This window comes from Mesoplodon mirus (genome assembly GCF_964341445.2).
Source record: "Mesoplodon mirus genome assembly, chromosome: 13".
NCBI classification, from domain to species: domain Eukaryota; kingdom Metazoa; phylum Chordata; class Mammalia; order Artiodactyla; family Ziphiidae; genus Mesoplodon; species Mesoplodon mirus.
The window spans coordinates 47,512,556-47,534,281 of NC_138989.1; the positions used below are offsets into that span (position 1 = coordinate 47,512,556).

The window sequence follows — 21,726 nt, forward strand, 5'->3', positions numbered from 1 at the left end:
CGGGTTCGAGCCCTGGTCCGGAAGATCCCACATGCTGCAGAGCAACTAAGCCCATGTGCCACAACTACTGAGTATGAGCTCTAGAGCCTGTGAGCCACAACCACTGAGCCCGTGTGCCACAACTACTGAAGCCCATGTGCTTAGAGCCTGTGCTCCACAAGAGAAGCCACCGCAATGAGAAGCCCATGCACCACGACGAAGAGTAGCCCCCACTCAGCAACTAGAGAAAGCCCGCGCACAGCAACGAAGACCCAACGCAACCAAAAAAAAAAAAGTAATAAAACACATAAGGAAGGAAGGATAAGGGGAAGGATAAGGAACTATCCCAGATTAAAGGAAACTAAAGAGACATGATAGGGAAATACAATAAGGGGTCCCAGACTAGGTGCTGCCCTGGAGGGAAAAAATATTATTGGGACAACTGACAAAACTGGAACATGGACCGCAGATTAAAGTATTAAATGTCCTGAATTTGCTAACAGTACTGTGGTTACATAAGAGGATATCCTTGTTCTTAGGAAATACATAATGAAGTCTAAGGGGGATGTGTGCTGTCTGCTCTCCAATGATTCAGGATAAATAAATAATATGGGCGTGTGTGTGTGTGTGTGCAGAGAAAGAGATGGAGGAAAAGAATACAACAAACATGGCAAATGATGGTAAAAATGGGTAAATAGTATAAAGGAATATATCATACGATTGCAGCCTCAAAGTAAAAAAAAAAAGTTTAAAACAACAACAAAAAAACCCAGCAGCCAAAACAACATTGAGGGGTATCAGTATTTCAGCCTGCTTTAAGGAGCAGAAAAGTAATTCAACTTGTAATCTGTGCTTCAAAATAAACAGTTAAATCTTTAGAAACATTTTACTGCTATCATTACCATAATCACCACTATTAACACCATGGAGCACTTGGAATTAGTAAGCGCTCAGAAAGGTGCTTCACTTGCATTACCTCTTTTAATCTTCACAACTAGCTGAAGAGAAAGGCACTATAGTTATCCCCACTTTACAGATGAGGAAACTAAGATTCAGAGAGGTTTAGTAACTTGCCCAAATACAGACAGTAAGTGGCAGAACCGGGAATCCAACTAGGCTGATTACAAAGCTGGTAGATTTTATTACTATATTAAACATATTTAATTATTATTTATTAATTTCCCTCAAAGAATGAGGGATGACTCTTAACCTATATGAGATTACAACAAATTAGTACAACATGCATGAATAAGGGTTTCTTCTACGAATTAAAATTAGAACACTAATGAACCAGAGACATAAATGATATTTTTAGTCTCCACAATTTACTTTATACTCTCTTTCTTCCAAAGGCTGGACTTGATAATAAATTCTTTGAAATAAAATATCCCCTAGGATGTTCTTTGAAATAATCTTATCAAATGTCTCATAAACCATTGGTTACTTGCTATGGACTGAATGTTTACATCCTCCCAAAATCAGATGCTGAAGCCTAAATCCCCAATGTAATGGAATTTGGAGGTGCAGCCTTCAGGAAATAATTAGGTCATGAGGGTGGAGTCCTCATGAATGAGATTAGTGCCCTTATAAGAACAGACTTGAGAAGGATGATTGTTCTCTCTCTCTAACTTGTGAGGACACAGCAAGAAAATGACCATCTGCAAACCAGAAAATTGGGCTCTCACCAGACACCGGATCTACTGGCACCCTGATCTTGGACTTCTCAAGAAATAAATTTGTTTTGTTTATGATCTATCCAGTCTATGGTATTTTGTTATAGCAGCTTGAACTGACTAAGACAGTTCTATTTCAAGTTTTTCTTCCTTTAATATATTTTCTTTCTTTTCATGTAAAGTGGTAGTCTTAGTGTTCATGTTTCCTTTAATCTTGGGACCTCAATTTCACTTAAAAAAAAAAAAAAGTATCATTTGCAATACACGGCCTGGGGTTTCCCAATTAAGTGTACTATCATTTTCCCTGCAGATAAAGAGTAAGCTGTTGAACATACCATATCTTTTATCCCGGTGGAAGGTGAATGTCTATTTAAAAAAAGGTTCAGAACAATAAAACATTTGCAAATATTTGCAGGTGTTTAGGGAAATCTGATCATCTGACACTGTGAATGCCCATTCCAGAACAAAGGATTCCCAGCCTTGGCTGCATAATTTAACTACATACAAGAGGAGCTATTAAAATCCTAATGCTCAGCCCACACTCAAAACCAATTACCAGAACCTTGGACATGGGAACTGGGCATCAGTCATTTTGAAAGCTTCCCAGGTGATTCCAATGTACAGCCAAGTTTGAGATCCCTAGGTGAAGCATCTGCAGCCATAAAGAACTGTATCTTGTGTGTATAGATCCTAAGGACTCACAAAGGTTTTTAAAATTGGTCTCACTTGTTAAGGAGTGTACAGTGCAGCTGGCAAGTGAAGATGCGTGCACTTGTAGGAAAAGGTAACTGAACGAAGCCTGAGGACGTGTGCTAAATGAATGTGATACATGGTAAGTACATGGAAGACCACATGGGGAGAGTCAGGGGTACCTGCACCCTCCTGACGCAATGACAGGCTCTGATAAAAGCATGGCCAAGGAAGGCAACTCCAGCCGGGGAATGGTGTAAATGGAAAAGTACTCAGGATATCCAGGACACAGCGAGGTGACTAATCTAGCTAGAGTGGAAGGCTCACTCTTCAGAGTAGAAAAGGTAAGTTTGGAGAAGTGGACTAGAACCAGCCCCTGTGAGGGCTTTGAGCAATAAGTCAAAGAGACTGGTGGCATATGGAGTCTCTAAAGAGATTTGAGTAACTAATCAAATGACAGCATGCATTTGGGACGAACGATGTCACGGAGCAATGGGTTAGGGGGAAAGACTAAAACTCAATCTACTAAAAGAAGAACACAGCAGATTAGGTAAAATCATATATTTGAATCACAATCTTACACCTTCCTTCTCGGTTTTCCACAAGGGACAGAATTTTGGTTCTGCTAGAGAGGTGGCCTAAACTCATAAAAAGTCTGCAGACACCCCAAAACACACCACCAGACGTGGACCTGCCCACCAGAAAGACAAGATCCAGCCTCATCCACCAGAACACAGGCACTAGTCCCCTCCACCAGGAAGCCTACACAACCCACTAAACCAACCTTAGCCACTGGGGACAGACACCAAAAACAACGGGAACTACGAACCTGCAGCCTGCAAAAAGGAGACCCCAAACACAGTAACATAAGCAAAATGAGAAGACAGAAAAACACACAGCAGGAGAAGGAGCAAGATAAAAACCCACCAGATCTAACAAATGAAGAGGTAATAGGCAGTCTACCTGAAAAAGAATTCAGAATAATGATGGTAAAGATGATCCAAGATTCTATTTCCCAGATACAAAATCTTGGAAATAGAATAGACAAAATGCAAGAAACAGTTAACAAGGACCTAGAAGAACTAAAGATGAATCAAGCATCGATTAAAAACACAATAAATGAAATAAAAAATACTCTAGATGGGATCAATAGCAGAATAACTGAGGCAGAAGAACGGATAAGTGAGGTGGAAGATAAAATAGTGGAAATAACTGCTGCAGAGCAAAATAAAGAAAAAAGAATGAAAAGAACAGAGGACAGTCTCAGAGACCTCTGGGACAACATTAAACGCACCAGCATTCGAATTATAGGGGTTCCAGAAGAAGAAGAGAGAGAGAAAGGGACTGAGAAAGTATTTGAAGGGATTGTAGTTGAAAACTTCCCTAATATGGGAAAGGAAATAGTTAATCAAGTCCAGGAGGCACAGAGAGTCCCATACAGAATAAATCCAAGGAGAAATACACCAAGACACATATTAATCAAACTGTCAAAAATTAAACACAAAGAAATCATATTAAAAGCAGCAAGGCAAAAACAACAAATAACACACAAGGGAATCCCCATTAGGATAACAGCTGATCTCTCAGGAGAAACTCTACAAGCCAGAAGGGAGTGGCAGGACATAATTACAGTGATGAAGGAGAAAAACCTGCAACCAAGATTACTCTACCCAGCAAGGATCTCATTCAGATTTGATGGAGAAATTAAAACCTTTACAGACAAGCAAAAGCTGAGAGAGTTCAGCACCACCAAACCAGCTTTACAACAAATGCTAAAGGAACTTCTCTAGGCAAGAAACACAACAGAAGGAAAAGACCTACAATAACGAACCCAAAACAATTAAGAAAATGGGAACAGGAACATACATATCAATAATTACCTTAAATGTAAATGGACTAAATGCTCCCACCAAAAGACACAGATTGGCTGAATGGATACAAAAACAAGACCCATATATATGCTGTCTACAAGAGACCCACTTCAGACCTAGAGACACATACAGACTGAAAGTAAGGGGATGGAAAAAGATATTCCATGCAAATGGAAACCAAAAGAAAGCTGGAGTAGCAATTCTCGTATCAGACAAAATAGACTTTAAAGTAAAGACTATTAGAAGAGACAAAGAAGGACACTACATAATGATCAAGGGATCGATCCAAGAAGAAGATATAACAATTGTAAATATTTATGCACCCAACATAGGAGCACCTCAATACATAAGGCAAATACTAACAGCCATAAAAGGAGAAATCGACAGTAACACTCATAGTAGGGGACTTTAACACCCCACTTTCACCAATGGACAGATCATCCAAAATGAAAATAAATAAGGAAACACAAGCTTTAAATGATACATTAAACAAGATGGACTTAATTGATATTTATAGGACATTCCATCCAAAAACAACAGAATACACATTTTTCTCAAGTGCCCATGGAACATTCTCCAGGATAGATCATATCTTGGGTCACAAATCAAGCCTTGGTAAATTTAAGAAAATTGAAATTGTATCAAGTATCTTTTCCGACCACAATGCTATGAGACTAGATATCAATTACAGGAAAAGATCTGTAAAAAATACAAACACATGGAGGCTAAACAATACACTACTTAATAATGAAGTGATCACTGAAGAAATCAAAGAGGAAATTAAAAAATACCTAGAAACAAATGACAATGGAGACACGACGACCCAAAACCTATGGGATGCAGCAAAAGCAGTTCTAAGAGGGAAGTTTATAGCAATACAATCCCACCTTAAGAAACAGGAAACATCTCGAATAAACAACCTAACCTTGCACCTAAAGCAATTAGAGAAAGAAGAACAAAAACATCCCAAAGTTAGCAGAAGGAAAGAAATCATAAAAATCAGATCAGAAATAAATGAAAAAGAAATGAAGGAAACGATAGCAAAGATCAATAAAACTAAAAGCTGGTTCTTTGAGAAGATAAACAAAATTGATAAACCATTAGCCAGACTCATCAAGAAAAAAAGGGAGAAGACTCAAATCAATAGAATTAGAAATGAAAAAGGAGAAGTAACAACTGACACTGCAGAAATACAAAAGATCATGAGAGATTACTATAAGCAACTCTATGCCAATAAAATGGACAACCTGGAAGAAATGGACAAATTCTTAGAGATGCACAACCTGCCAAGACTGAATCAGGAAGAAATAGAAAATATGAACAGACCAATCACAAGCACTGAAATTGAGACTGTGATAAAAAATCTTCCAACAAACAAAAGCCCAGGACCAGATGGCTTCACAGGCGAATTCTATCAAGCATTTAGAGAAGAGCTAACACCTATCCTTCTGAAACTCTTCCAAAATATAGCAGAGGGAGGAACACTCCCAAACTCATTCTATGAGGCCACCATCACCTTGATACCAAAACCAGACAAGGATGTCACAAAGAAAGAAAACTACAGGCCAATATCACTGAGGAACATAGATGCAAAAATCCTCAACAAAATACTAGCAAACAGAATCCAACAGCACATTAAAAGGATCATACACCATGATCAAGTGGGGTTTATTCCAGGAATGCAAGGATTCTTCAATATACGCAAATCAATCAACGTGATACACCATATTAACAAATTGAAGAAGAAAAACCATATGATCATCTCAATAGATTCAGAGAAAGCTTTCGACAAAATTCAACACCCATTTATGATAAAAACCCTGAAGAAAGTAGGCATAGAGGGAACTTTCCTCAACATAATAAAGGCCATATATGACAAACCCACAGCCAGCATCGTCCTCAATGGTGAAAAACTGAAACCATTTCCACTAAGATCAGGAACAAGACAAGGCTGCCCACTCTCACCACTCTTATTCAACCTAGTTTTGGAAGTTTTAGCCACAGCAATCAGAGAAGAAAAGGAAATAAAAGGAATCCAAATCGGAAAAGAAGAAGTAAAGCTGTCACTGTTTGCAGATGACATGATACTATACATAGAGAATCCTAAAGATGCTACCAGAAAACTACTAGAGTTAATCAATGAATTTGGTCAAGTTGCAGGATACAAAATTAATGCACAGAAATCTCTGGCATTCCTATATACTAATGATGAAAAATCTGAAAGTGAAATCAAGGAAACACTCCCATTTACCATTGCAACAAAAAGAATAAAATATCTAGGAATAAACCTACCTAAGGAGACAAAAGACCTGTATGCAGAAAATTATAAGACACTGATGAAAGAAATTAAAGATGATACAAATAGATGGAGAGATGTACCATGTTCTTGGATTGGAAGAATCAACATTGTGAAAATGACTCTACTACCCAAAGCAATCTACAGGTTCAATGCAATCCCTATCAAACTACCACTGGCATTTTTCACAGAACTAGAACAAAAAATTTCACAATTTGTATGGAAACACAAAAGACCCCGAATAGCCAAAGCAATCTTGAGAACGAAAAATGGAGCTGGAGGAATCAGGCTCCCTGACTTCAGACTATACTACAAAGCTACAGTAATCAAGACAGTGTGGTACTGGCACAAAAACAGAAAGATAGATCAATGGAACAGGATAGAAAGCCCAGAGTTAAACCCACGGACATATGGTCACCTTATCTTTGATAAAGGAGGCAGGAATGTACAGTGGAGAAAGGACAGTCTCTTCAATAAGTGGTGCTGGGAAAACTGGATAGGGACATGTAAAAGTATGAGATTAGATCACTCCCTAACACCATACACAAATATAAGCTCAAAATGGATTAAAGACCTAAATGTAAGGCCAGACACTATCAAACTCTTAGAGGAAAACATAGGCAGAACACTCTATGACATAAATCACAGCAAGATCCTTTTTGACCCACCTCCTAGAGAAATGGAAATAAAGACAAAAATAAACACATGGGACCTAATGAAACTTCAAAGCTTTTGCACAGCAAAGGAAACCATAAACAAGACCAAAAGACAACCCTCAGAATGGGAGAAAATATTTGCAAATGAAGCAACTGACAAAGGATTAATCTCCAAAATTTATAAGCAGCTCATGCAGCTCAATAACAAAAAAACAAACAACCCAATCCAAAAATGGGCAGAAGACCTAAATAGACATTTCTCCACAGAAGATATACAGACTGCCAACAAACACATGAAAGGATGCTCAACATCTTTACTCATTAGAGAAATGCAAATCAAAACTACAATGAGATATCATCTCACACCAGTCAGAATGGCCATCATCAAAAAATCTAGAAACAATAAATGCTGGAGAGGGTGTGGAAAAAAGGGAACACTCTTGTACTGCTGGTGGGAATGTGAATTGGTACAGCCGCTATGGAGAACGGTATGGAGGTTCCTTAAAAAACTACAAATAGAACTACCATATGACCCAGCAATCCCACTACTGGGCATATACCCTGAGAAAACCATAATTCAAAAAGAGACATGTACCAAAATGTTCATAGCAACCCTATTTACAATAGCCCGGAGATGGAAACAACCTAAGTGTCATCATCGGATGAATGGATAAAGAAGATGTGGCACATATATACAATGGAATATTACTCAGCCATAAAAAGAAATGAAATTGAGCTATTTGTAATGAGGTGGATAGACCTAGAGTCTGTCATACAGAGTGAAGTAAGTCAGAAAGAGAAAGACAAATACTGTATGCTAACACATATATATGGAATTTAAGAAAAAAAAATGTCATGAAGAACATAGGGGTAAGACAGGAATAAAGACACAGACCTACTAGAGAATGGACTTGAGGATATGGGGAGGGGGAAGGGTAAGCTGTGACAAAGTGAAAGAGCAGCATGGACATATATACACTACCAAACGTAAGGTAGATAGCTAGTGGGAAGCAGCCGCATAGCATAGGGAGATCAGCTCGGTGCCTTGTGACCGCCTGGAGGGGTGGGATAGGGAGGCTGGGAGGGAGACGCAAAAGGGAGGGGATATGGAAACATATGTATATGTATAACTGATTAAATTTGTTATAAGGCAAAAAATTTAAAAAAAAAAAAAAGAAAAAAAAAAAAGAATTTTGGTTCTGCTAAAACTAGCATGGATCTCAGCTGTTGTGGGACCATGGGCAGGAGAGACTGGGAAGGTGGAGGGTCTGTCTCATTCTCTGCCCCTTTGGCCTGGCTCCCAATCTCACAGTCGTAATACTTTCTGTAGCTATATGTTCCTCCTTTTTCTATGAAGCCTACTCCTACAGCTGGGCAAGAGAATTCCAGGACAGGGTTTCAGGCAAGAGAAATTCTTTCTTATAATTTTTCTGGAATAAGAAGGATTTTGAGAAATTTAGTGATCTCTAGGTCATATCTAGCAACGAAGACTCCTAGGAATAAAAGGCGGACCAAACCATTCATTCATCCAAAAAATATTTACTGAACACGTACCATTTGCTGCTGTTCTAGACAGTGGGGATATAGCAAGGTCTCTTTTCCAAACAGACAACTCTCTGGGCAATGTAGAGGAGTCACTCAAAAACATGACGGCAGTCTAGGGCTATACAATTTATAGCTAATCAATTACAGTGTCCTGCTAGAGACTTTTCAAAAATTAACAGTAGTAGAGAAAAAGTAAAGATCCTTCACATAATGAACTATAAGCACCAGAAGAAAGTATAGGAAATATATATACATAATGTTTTTTAAAAACTGCATTTGTAAGCCGCCATTATTGAAAGTGGATTCAAGCTACTAGATGTATCATAAACTCCTAGAACAGTGCTGGTACTTAGAAAGCCCTTAATAAAAATTAGTTAAATGACATTGTTACACTGAATGGAGTTCCAACTGAGGCAAGAAGATAGCTATTATGCTGATTCAACTAAGCAGTGAGGTCACCTCTGTTGCCTGTATTCTAAACGCTTCCTTGCAAAGAGGGACATGTTCAGGTATCTGACCTTTCAATCCAATACTTTTAAAACCAGACCACAATGCTTGTTTGTGAAATGGTATCTTGTGAAACCAGACATCAAAGTCATTCACAAATCGTGCTCAGGTTTATTCAGAGATACTGGTGTTCAGAGGCTGGCTACGCATATGGACTGTCATTCCAGAGATGATCTTTGTGTTTGTACCATTTTCATTTTATAAATATCTAATAAGAATCTGTGCTTAAGAATCCACGCTTAACTACATGCATTAATTAGAAATGCCTATGACAAAATGAATCTGAGCTTTCACTGATAAAATAACCAAAGTGTTTCGTTCATCTTTTTCTAAGTCATTATACCCTCTAGTTTATAGACAATTCCTATTTTCTCACTGTGAAGGAGAAAATTAGCATATTCAAGTACCCTTCATTAGCCATTTCTTGTCTCTTGAAAGGAGCTTTACCTGCATAATGTACCGGAATCTCTATCTTTGGCCCAATGACATAGTGCCCCTCCTCCAAGCTATGGGCAGTGATGGTGGTCCACTGACGGCACGAATGGATCAGAAGGTAGTCATTTTCCCGCAGCCCTTCTATGCATTCTCCTAGAAAATAAATTTTACATGAGAAACTTAGAATTAGCATCTGTTTAGTTCATTCTCTGCAATAAAATTTCATTAGTTAAAACTTCACTAATGGAGAAGTTGATAGTTTATCCCAAGAAGAGAAAAAGTTCACTTTTGAGTTACCAATTAAAAAAAGGCATTTCATACCAAGTTGACAACTGTACACAGGGTTCCATAAAAATGTTTCCCACTTATTTGCAAAGAGATTTTCAAATACCTCATTCTATCTTAATGATTATATTTCAATGATAATAAAACAAACATTTATTAAGTGCCAACAGTACATTGGACACGAATTAAATGCTTTGCAAATATTATTTCAATGTAATACAGTAACATTATGAGGTAGGTATTGTTCCTTCTTTACAGGTAAGAAAAATTAAGGTTCAGAATGTTAAGTGTAGTCTAAGCTCACAGATTTAATAAGCAGAAAAGTGCGGATTCAGGACTATGTCAAAAAGATTCCAAAGCTATGTTCTTTTTTGGTCATGTCTTGTGGCTTGCGGGATCCTAGTTCCCCAACCAGGGATGGTACCCGGGTCCTCAGCAGTGAAAGTGCAGAGTCCCAACCACTGGACTGCCAGGGAATTCCCCCAAAGCTTATGCTCTTAATCAATACAACATAACTACCAAAAATATATAATAAATTTATCTCTCTGTTGAAACAGTACTTGAGATTAAATGCCTGTATCTCCTTTCAAATTTTATATGTTTTAGTATGGTACTGGTACAAAAATGGACACATAGATCAATGGAACAGAACAGAAGGCCCAGAAATAAACCCATGCACTTATGGTCAATTAATCTACAACAAAGGAGGCAAGAATATACAATACAGAAAAGACAGTCTCTACAACAAGTGTTGCTGGGAAAACTAGACAGCTACATGTAAAAGAATAAAATTAGAACATTCTCTAACACCATATACGAAAACAAACTCAAAATGGATTAGAGACCTAAATGTAAGACCGTATACTCTAAAACTCCTAGAGAAAAACATAGGCAGAATACGTTTGGCATTAATTGCAGCAATATTATTTTGGATCCGTTTCCTAGACTAATGGAAATAAAAGCAAAAATAAACAAATGGGACCTAATCAAACTCAAAAGCTTTTACACAGCAAAGGAAGCCATAAAGAAAACGAAAAGACAACCTACAGAATAGGAAAAAATATTCACAAAAAATGTGACTGACAAGGGATTAATTTCAAAAATATACAAACAGCTCACACAGCTCAACATCAAAAAAACAAACAACCCAATCAAAAAATGGGCAGAAGATCAAAATAGACATTTCTCCAAAGAAGACGTACAGATGGTCAACAGGCACATGAAAAGATGCTCAACATCACTAATTATTAGAGAAATGCAAATCAAAACTACAATGAAGTATCACCTCACACCAATCAGAATGGCCATGATGAAATAGTCTACAAATAATAAATGCTGGAGAGGGTATGGAGAAAAGGGAGCCCTCCTACACCATTGGTGGAAATGTAAATTGATACAGCCACTATGGAGAACAGTATGGAGCTTACTTTAAAAACTGAAAATAGAGTTACCATATGATCCAGCGATCCCATTCCTGGGCCTGTAACAGGAAATGATGAAAACTCTAATTTGAAAAGATACACGCACCCCAATGTTCACTGCAGCACTGTTTACAATAGCCAAGACATAGAAGCAACCTAAATGTCCATCGACAGAGGAATGGGTAAAGAAGATGTGGTCCATATATACAATGGAACATTACTGAGCCATAAAAAAGAATGAAATAATGCCATTTGCAGCAACATGGATGGACCTAGAGATTATCATACTGAGTGAATTAAGTCAGAGAAAGACAAATATCGTATGATATCACTCACACGTGGAATCTAAAAATATGATACAAATGAACTTATTTCCAAAACAGAAAGAGACTCACAGACATAGAAAACAAACTTATGGTTACCAAAGGGGAAAGGTGAGGGGGAGGGATAAATTAGGAGTCTGGGATCAACAGACACATACTACTATATATAAAATAGAAAAACAGCACAGGGAACAATATTCAACATCTTGTAATAACCTATAATGGAAAAGAATCTGAAAAAGAATATACATGTAACTGAATACATGTAACTGTAACTACATATACATGTAATATATACATATATGTAATTGTAACTACACCTGAAACTAACACAACATTGTAAATCAACTATACTTCAATAAAAAAGTAAAATGTTATGTTTTGCCAGTTCTCTCTGGCCTACCAAATTTCCCAATCAACTGAAAATAATGAAGCTTTATGGCATACGCATGAAATTATTGTTTTCATTTTAATATTTTCTAAAGTAACTTTTCAGTTTTTGAGCCAATAACAAACTATTTCAAAAGAGAAATCCATTCCCTGAAACTTAAAAAATGTTCCTTTTTTTTTTCTTAGATGCTGAAATAATCCATCCCATTAATCCTGGTTTAGTAATTTTAATGCTAAAAAAACAACAACTTGAAAAGACTAATTCCTTTATACAGAAAACAATATGCTTTCCTTATTTTTGACATTTATTATATCTCAATAATTAAAAGAATTATTATTGATTTCACTGTGTGTTCTGAAATGGCATTTATAGATTTCTCAAAAATTCTTAAAAGTGTCAGTACTTTTTCAATAAATAAAGTAGAGGAGGCTGTAATGATCAACTTGGTTACCACAGCCATAAATTTTGGGAGGACCAGGTTTCATAAAGACACCACCAGGGGATCACTGGTACTCATGAGCCCTTTGCATCCTCTCTTTGTATGTAAAATCTTTAAAAAGAAAAACAAACTGGTAATTAATTCAGGCTAATAGGAAGCTTTATATCAACATGATTGTTTGACTTAACCATAATAACTTGTAGCAGTTTTTTTTTGGTTATGATTCACCTTTAACTTGGAAAAGTGGCAAAGATTGCTAGACATCCAGTAATACCTCACTCACTCCTTGTCCTCAGTAACAGTCCTCTTGTATTAGCTGGGCACATGGCTGCCCAGAATACAGAATACTGTTCCCAGGCCCCATGACAAGTAGGTGTAACACAGTAACTAGGTTATAGCCAATGGGATGTAGTGCAAGTAGTATATGTAACTTCCAAGATATATATATAGATTTAAAATCTTTAATATACCAGAAAATTAACTGATTGTAGTTTATAATTCAATGCTTTAAGTATATTCACAGAGCTGTGCAATCATCACTACTGTTGAATTACAGAACATTTCTATCACCCCAAAAGAAACCTCAAACCCATTAACAATTATTCCCTACTCCCCACCCCAGGCTTAGGTAACCACTAATCTACTTTCTGTATCTATAAATTTGCCTATTCTGAAAATTTCATATGAATGGAGGTATAAAGTATTTGAGGTTTTCTGTCTGCCTTCTTTCATTTAGCATGTTTTCAAGGTTCATCTCTGTTGTAGCATGCATCAGTACTTCATTTTAATGGCTAAATATTTGATTATATGGATATACTATGTTTTATTTGTCCAATCATCAGAGGATGGACAGTTGGACTGTTTACAATCTTGGCAGTTATTGAATACTGCTGATATGAACATCAGTATACAAATTTTTGTATGGACATATGTTTTCATTTCTCTCAGATATATACCTGGGGTAGAACTGCTGGGTCATATGGTAACTCTATATTTAACTTTCTGAGAACTCCCTGTTTTTTTCCAAATTGGCTACACCATTTTACATTCCCACTAGCAATGAATGAGAGTTCCAGGGACTCCACATACTCCAACACTTGCTATTATCCAACTTTTAAATTATAGGCATTTTAGTGGGTGTGAAGTGTGTCTCACTGTTGTTTTGACTTGTATTTACCTAATGATTAGTGATGTTGAGCATCTTTTCATGTGCTTGTTGGTCATTCGTGTATCTTTTTTGGAGAAATGTTTATTCAAATCCTTTGCCCAATTTTAAATTTGTTTGCTTGTCTTTAATGCCTAATTGTAAGAGTCTTTTTTTTTTTTTTTCACGATGTTGGGGGTAGGAGTTTATTAACTTATTTATTTATTTTTGCTGTGTTGGGTCTTTGTTTCTGTGCCAGGGCTTTCTCGAGTTGTGGCAAGCGGGGGCCACTCTTCATCGCGGTGTGCAGGCCTCTCACCATCGCGGCCTCTCCCGTTGTGGAGCACAGGCTCCAGACACGCAGGCTCAGCAGTTGTGGCTCATGGGTCTACCTGCTCCGCAGCATGTGGGATCCTCCCAGACCAGGGCTCGAACCCACGTCCCCTGCATAAGCAGGCAGACTCTCAACCACTGTGCCACCAGGGAAGCCCCAAGAGTCTTTTTTTTTTTTTTTTTTAACATTCTGGATACAAGTTCCTTATCAGACATACGATTTGAAAATATTTTCTCACATTACATGAACTAGACTTTCACTCTGTTGACAGTGTCCTTTGAACCACAAAATTTATTAATTTTGATGAAGTCTAATTTATTTTTAATTTTGTGCTTTGCGTGTCATACGTGAAAAATTTCTGCATAACCCATGCATCATGAAGATTTAAAATGTTTTATAAAACATTTTATAGTTTTTAGCTCTTATATTTAGGTTTATGATCCATTTTGAATTAACTTTTGTGCATGTTGTAAACAGGGGTCCAACTTTGTTCTTTTCATGTGGCTATCCAGTTATCCAAGCACCAGTTGATAAGACTACTCTTTCTTCATTGAACTGTCTTGCCTCACTGTCAAAAACCAATTGACCATAAATGTAAGGGTTTATTTTCTGGTTTCCCAATACTATTCCATTGCCCTATACATCTATCTTTATGCTAGAACCACACTGTCTTAATTACTGTAGCTCTGTAATAAGTTTTGAAATTGGGAAATGTGAGTCTTCCAACTTTGTTCAAGACTGTTGTGGTTTTTCTGGGTCCCTTGCATTTCCAAATGAATTTTAGAATTGGCTTACCAGTTCTTGTCTCAAAAGCTAGGATTGTGTTCAATCTATAGATCAATTTGGGGAGAACTGTCTGTCATCTTAACAGTATTAATGTTTCTGATCCATGAACATGGGATGTCGTCCCATTTATTTAAATCTTTATTTCAATGATGTTTTGTAGTTTTTAGTGTGCAAGTCTTACACTGTTTTTGTTAAATTTATTCCTATGTATTTTATTCTTTTGATGGTATTGAAAATAGAATTATTTTAAAATTTCATTTTTGGAGTGTTCATTGCCAGTGTAGAGAAACAACTGATTTTTGCATACTGATATTATATCTTGAAATCTTGCTGAACTTGTTAGTTCTAATAGTTTCTTTTATAGATTCCTTAGGATTTTCGATATACAAGTTCATGTCATCTGTAAATAGATATAGTTATACTTTTTCCTTTCCTACCTGGATGCCATTTTTCCCCCTCTTTTCTTGCCTAATACCTCTGGCTAGAATCTCCAGTACCACACTGAACTTAAGTGGCAACAAAGACGTATCTTTGGAGGGAATGTGCCTTTCTTTTCCCTCTTTATTCTTCCTGATGGATGAAATATGGAGGTGATTATTAGAACTGGAATGGTAGTGACCATCTCAGACTTTGAAGGGAACTTAGGGCTGAAATGGAGTGCATGACATAGCAACTGAAAAACAACAACAACAACGACAAAACAACAGGCCCCTGTCACCTTGGGCAACACCTCAACCTGAACTTTTGGTCTTTGGGTCTCTGTGACTTGTAGCCAAACTCAAGCCTAAAATGATACAGGAGTATTAGAATAAATTAAGAATTGTGGGGCCTCCCTGGTGGCGCAAGTGGTTGAGAGTCCGCCTGCCGATGCAGGGGATACGGGTTCGTGCCCCGGTCTGGGAGGATCCCATATGCCGCGGAGCGGCTGGGCCCGTGAGCCATGGCCGCTGGGCCTGCGCGTCCGGAGCCTGTGCTCCGCAACGGGGGAGGCCACAACAGTGAGAGGCCCGCATACCGCAAAAAGAAAAAAAAAAAAAAAGAATTGTGGTGCCTGCATTATACAATCAAAATATGTAAGCTAGTTTCAAAACAGAAAGTAATTTTTGTTTTTCATCTTTAAGAAACCGATTGCATTAAAGATGCCTATCTAAGGATGTACTGTCTAAGCCTACCTCCCGGTTGTAAAATCTGAACACCGGCTGGTATCTAATGATTTTTTACTTCAAAATAATCCCCCAGAGTTTACAGGAAACAGCATTCATCAATATTATGCTTTTGATAATTTCTTTCAAGCTTCCTAACTGGTTTGTGGGTACAGAGACTGTATTACTTTTACTAACTCAAGTTTACTTCATAAAGACCAGCACATTACTCAAAAAATTGCTAAAAATATTGTCACACATTGATAAGAACTCTTTACTTGTACCTAATTACAGATAAGAGTTAAATGTTAACTCACATTTGGATAGTTAAATTCACGTATATTATGAGCTTTGGCTCTAAGTTATCTATGAATCCAAGTCAAGGGTATGGCTCTAAATGGGGTAATATCAAGTATTCCTAAATGCAGAGAGAAAAATATTAAGTGTTCTTATATTAATGGCAAAAAGAAATCTTGAGAAAAACAGTGAAACGGCTTTCCTAGAATTTCCTAGAATTTACCAAAAACAGAAGAATTTAATGTCAAGTACCTCAGTGATACCACATGCTGAGTGCCAGAGAAAGGAAGTCACTCCACAGCCTGTGGGTGAAGCGTCCATTTGACCATTGCTAAGAATCAAGACCCAGTAACTAACCTTCAACTCCTCCCCTTGTATCTCACTTTGGCCATGAACCTGCAGCACAGAAATTCTAGTGTAACCCATGATTAAGAGGTCCCTGTTTTCTGAAAATGAGTAGGAATGTCAAAGAAAGCAACTGAAGCCCCCAGGATATTTTTATTCTTGTAAAATATTCTGATTAAGTGAAGCCAAATATCTGCTGTCATAGCATGCTGACTAATCTAAAAGTGACGCCTAGTTCTTCTATTGACTAAAAGTATCTAAAGTTTAGAAAGATGAAACAAATGCTAAGAACTATTAAATCTGCACCTATCTTTACTTTGAGTGCACAGACATGAAACAACCAGGAACCCTGTCACCTCAACCAGATCTTCAACTCTTCAGGCCCAACATCATTTCTATTTCTCCTCTGGTTTGCATTCCACAAGACCACCGGGTGTAGAACAGGTACATAATAAGTGCTTTCTGAATGAACAATCTTGGGTAGAAATGAGTGAGCATTCACATTAAATAAGTCTAAGTATAAATTAAGCACTAAGGTCTTATTCAATATTTAAGCCCCTCGAGGAAAGCAGAGTATTTAAAAAGGCTGTTTTTTCAAGTATCTCCTACTGATCTCTTTCCACCCTAAACAAACGTCCACAAATCTACACTAAGATCCCTTCTTTAGATGAATACTCTGTTCAAAGGCCCAAAAACTGTAACCTTGGGTTCTAAGCAAGTGAAAGAGTTTCTACATTTTACAGTTTACAGTGAAATCCCAACAAGAAGAGAAAGAAATAGAGATGAATTTAGACAAAACACTAAACGGTAAGGGAGTCTAAGAACTTCATGGTGAAATCTAAGCAAAAAGGAATGTATAAAACAAAAGAGAAAGATGTTTAAAAAAGAGAGAGAGATTAAGGATATATTATTACCTCTTTTCAAATGAACCCTGGGACAAAGGACTCCCTTTTCAACAGTAGATTTACCAGGAATAATAGACTTCTGCTGTAGGAAACAGAAGTATGCCTACTTAAGTCAAATCTGAAATTTTATGCTCTGAACTACTGTACTGTACCTAATATTTAAAAGATAAGAATTCTATGTCAAGTGATTTTTAGAAAAACAGGTGAGCAATTGTAGTATCAGTATTTCTACAAACATTGACAATATACTAAATCTCTTAGTACAGTGCCTGGCACATACGATGGAATTACATTTCTGGCAGGCGAGGGAGGGGGCTCAGATTCACATAGGAAAATTACACTTTGCCAATCCATTAAAAGACAGAATATACACATTCCTCTCTCCATAAGTCTGATACAGCCCGTGTGTCTTCCAGTGTTGGACAGTGAACATAACATGATGCATTTGGTTGGTGCAACATGTGTTATCTATCACATGGTGCGAGGCAATGTTATACCATAAAATCACGCAGAGACCAAGCAACGAAACATGCAAGGACCATCCCAGCCTCCTCCAGACACCAAGCTCTGAAAAGAGAGGGCAGGCAAAGGCCAAAGCACCAGGCACATTCTTAGGATCCCTCCTCCTTGCCCTGCCCCCAGCTCTTTGCTTCCACTAATTCAAATGAATGTATGATGATTCCACATGTCAGGTGGAAGGCAGTTTGGGATCTCACTAGGCTAAGAGTTGGAGCCAGACTTAGGTTTGAACTGAGATTCTAATATTTATTAACTATATGACTCTGGGAAAATTATTTAATATCTTTGAGCCTCAGAGTTCTCACATTTAAAATGATGGTGATAATATTGTAAGGAAGTTGGGATGAGTGGATGAGGATAAACATAAAGGATCAGGATAGTACTGTATAGATAGAAGGCTCGTGAAAAATATGACTTTGACTTATTTCCTTCCTCAATTAGTTCCCTTTCTTTTACCAGCTGGACTCAGGTACACAACAGTTTCTTTCTCCAATGAGAAAATGCTCTGATAATTAATGTGCAATGATTTGCACTGTATGCTTCACATCAACTATTAAAATAAAGGGATGATTTTCACCAGGTGTAAATGTCATGTTTAATCAAACAATTTGGGACTTCCCTGGTGGCGCACTGGTTAAGAATCTGCCTGCCAATGCAGGGGACACAGGTTGGATCCCTGGTTCAGGAAGATCCCACATGCCGCAGAGCAACTAAGCCCATGCACCACAACTACTGAGCCTGCGTGCCACAGCTACTGAAGTCCACTCGCCTAGAGCCCATGCTCCGCAACAAGAGAAGCCACCACAATGAGAAGCTCACACACCGCAACGAAGAGTAGCCCCCGCTCGCTGCAACTAGAGAAAGCCTGTGCGCAGCAACAAAGACCCAACGCAGCCAAAAATAAAATTAAAAATAAATAAATAAATACATTTTTAAAAAGAACATAAATTATAAAAAAAACCCAACAATTTTATTTCAAGAGGATAAACTGAGCCATGAGTCAAACTACAGGATTTTCACTGTCATTTTTAGTTTCAAATGTGGTTTAGAGTCCCTTGAGCTTTATTATGTAACAAATAAAATATAAAGTACTGAAGAATCAAACTAAAAAAAATTATTCACTGCTATAGAAGGTCCATGAAAAGATACAATCTTAGTAAAATATTTGAATTATATATGACAGTTTTTAGAATTTTTCTCCCATTAAGTCGATTTCCAAAAATCCTGCATGGCCTTCAAAAGAAATCCAAACAAGATTTTGAAAAAGAGAAACAAAGACTCGCACATATGCCATTGTTGAAAATCTAATGATGTTTCCAATGTCAACACACAAAACCACTAAATTAAAAAAAAAATTTTCTGAAAACACAAAACCTCTGAACACATAAAAGAGGGGTAACATGAAAAATACAGATGCCAAGTAACACCTGGATTTCTACTTTTCCAGGTGGGTTGCCCTGAAGGCAGAAGCTAGACAACGCTTTACCTCTACAATTTCAAAATACATGTAATAAAGAAGTTCAGGGACTTCCCTGGCAGTCCAGTGGTTAAGACTCCGTGCTCCCAATGCTGGGTGTACAGGTTTGATCTCTGGTGGGGGAACCAAGATCCCGCACGTCACACAGCGCAGCCAAAAAATTTAAAAAATAAAATAAATAAAACTGAAAAAAAGAGTTCAACATGAAAGAACACCATATTAAAATACTAGAAATAAACAGTCAGAAACTTAAAAAAAAAATCAGATCACCAAATTTTAAAGACAAGTCTATAAAGATATCATAGGCCTAAAAGAAGTACATAGTGTCTCTGATAAGTGGGGTGCAACTTCCTAAAATAGAACTAGAAAACAAAACAAAGCAAAAAAAAAAAATCCTTTCTTTCTAAAGATCTAAGAAAATAACCAACCCCTCTCCCCCCAGCAAAACCAGGAGTTTACAGATACTGATGGAAAGACATCATCAATTAATTTGGTTAGTTACATCACCTAACCAACTATTGATATATTGTTTACAGATAAATTATTAGTACAATTTTCTGAGGCAAAATGTAACAAAAAAAATCACTTTGACATTTATTCCTCTGTACACAGGTCTACTTCCTAAATGTGTAATCTGAGACATGGAATATTTGGCTGGTTTGAGGAAAGGCAAAATATAGTTCCAAGAGTTCTCAAGTGTATTATGTATGCATACACTTTTTAAAATTAGAAATCTATTTTAATTGATCAAAATTATGTTGGCAATTATACATAAAGGTAACTATGAGTGAAGTTTAAATTATGTTAAATTTAAATAACATCTGAAAGGGTTTCGCAAACATTGACAAATAAGGGAAAGCACAGTCTGGCTCAATTAATGAGGGGGCTCCACCCACCAAGATCCATCAGTGAGTCACTATGTGAACGTGACCAAATCACTCAGCATGTTCTAAGCTTGCCGAGCTAGATAGCAGAGAGTTGGAATATAGTTAATAATATATATATATTTAATTTTTTTTCAGACAAGGGCAAAGCTAATTAAAGAAATTTACCTGAATGATGTGGATATAATGAAAATGAATACAGAAAACTTTCTACCCCATCCCATTCTCTCTTCCACCTCTAAGAAATAAAGAAATCATTTTATAAATTATCCAGGGGACCAGTGTCCAGAATATTATTCCATTAACCTAATAAAAAGAGATTATTTTCTTCCATTTCAAAATTTATTTTTCTTCTAGATGCAAGAGAAATACTAGGTAGAGGGTCTAAATAAAACCAAGGAGACTGAAATAGAACAATCACACACATATAAAACTGACAGCCTGCGTTCTTTACCCCCAAGTCAGACAGTCAAAACGAGATCCTTTCTGCTTAGCTTGCTTATAGGTTGCACTGGTGGGACTCTCTGATATCCATGTCTGATCAACTGCTCCTTGTTGCTGTGTTCTAGAAACACCCACCAGCCCGTCCCACACATTTATTTCTATTCTAGGTCCCACTCCCACCTCTGCTATGGGATAGCTACATACTGCTCTTTTGCTTATTTTCTACATGTGAAATTGAGATAACAGACCCACTCCAATGGATAATATGAGAAACATCTTTGACAGCAGGATATAACATCGCCAAGAACTAAGTCAATAAAGAGAAATGGAACAGAAACTACATCCTGAAATCACTTTCAGCATGATGATACCTTAACAACATGAAGAGGGTGAGTCCTTCCCTATCTCCCTTCAAAGCCTGGAACCTAGATGAAGAATCACAATAAGATAGAACCAGTTAAGACTGGGCTCAGGGTTTTAAAAGAGAAAAGGGGAAAAGAAATAGGATTCTCCTTAATTTAATGCAGTCGTGGCTATTAGGGCAACAGATGGAAAATACACTAAGTTGAGAGATGGTAACACTGCAACTCTGAAGACCAGTAACCAGCATTAATAGAGAGAAATGCAGCGAGGGACAGTGTATCAGTTTTCTATTGCTGCATAACAAACTACCACAAACTTAGCAGCTTATACATGGGTCAGAAATCTGACATGGCATGGCTGAGTTCTCTGCTCAGACTGAAATCAAGATGCTGGCTGGCTGGGTTCTCATCTGAAGCTCAGGGTGCTCTTCTAAATGCATTCTTTTGTTGGAAGAATTCAGTTGCAGTTGTTTTCTTCTTGCTGGAGGACTACTTACTCTGGACTCTTAACGGCTGCTCTCAAGTCCTTGCCCTGTGGCCCCCTCCCTACCTTAGGGACAAGAACCTGCCTTATGT

General features: G+C 37.4%; 1 protein-coding gene across 2 annotated transcripts in view; it reads right to left on the minus strand.

Annotated features, from left to right (window-relative positions):
* The window catches only part of GAREM1 (GRB2 associated regulator of MAPK1 subtype 1), a 221,605-nt gene that overhangs the window by 146,171 nt on the left and 53,708 nt on the right, over positions 1-21,726 (minus strand). For both annotated transcript variants that reach the window (XM_082639970.1, XM_082639969.1), the window contains exon 2: positions 9,665-9,805. In XM_082639970.1, coding sequence (XP_082496096.1) covers positions 9,665-9,805 — 141 coding nt within the window. The remainder of the gene's footprint in view (positions 1-9,664; positions 9,806-21,726) is intronic.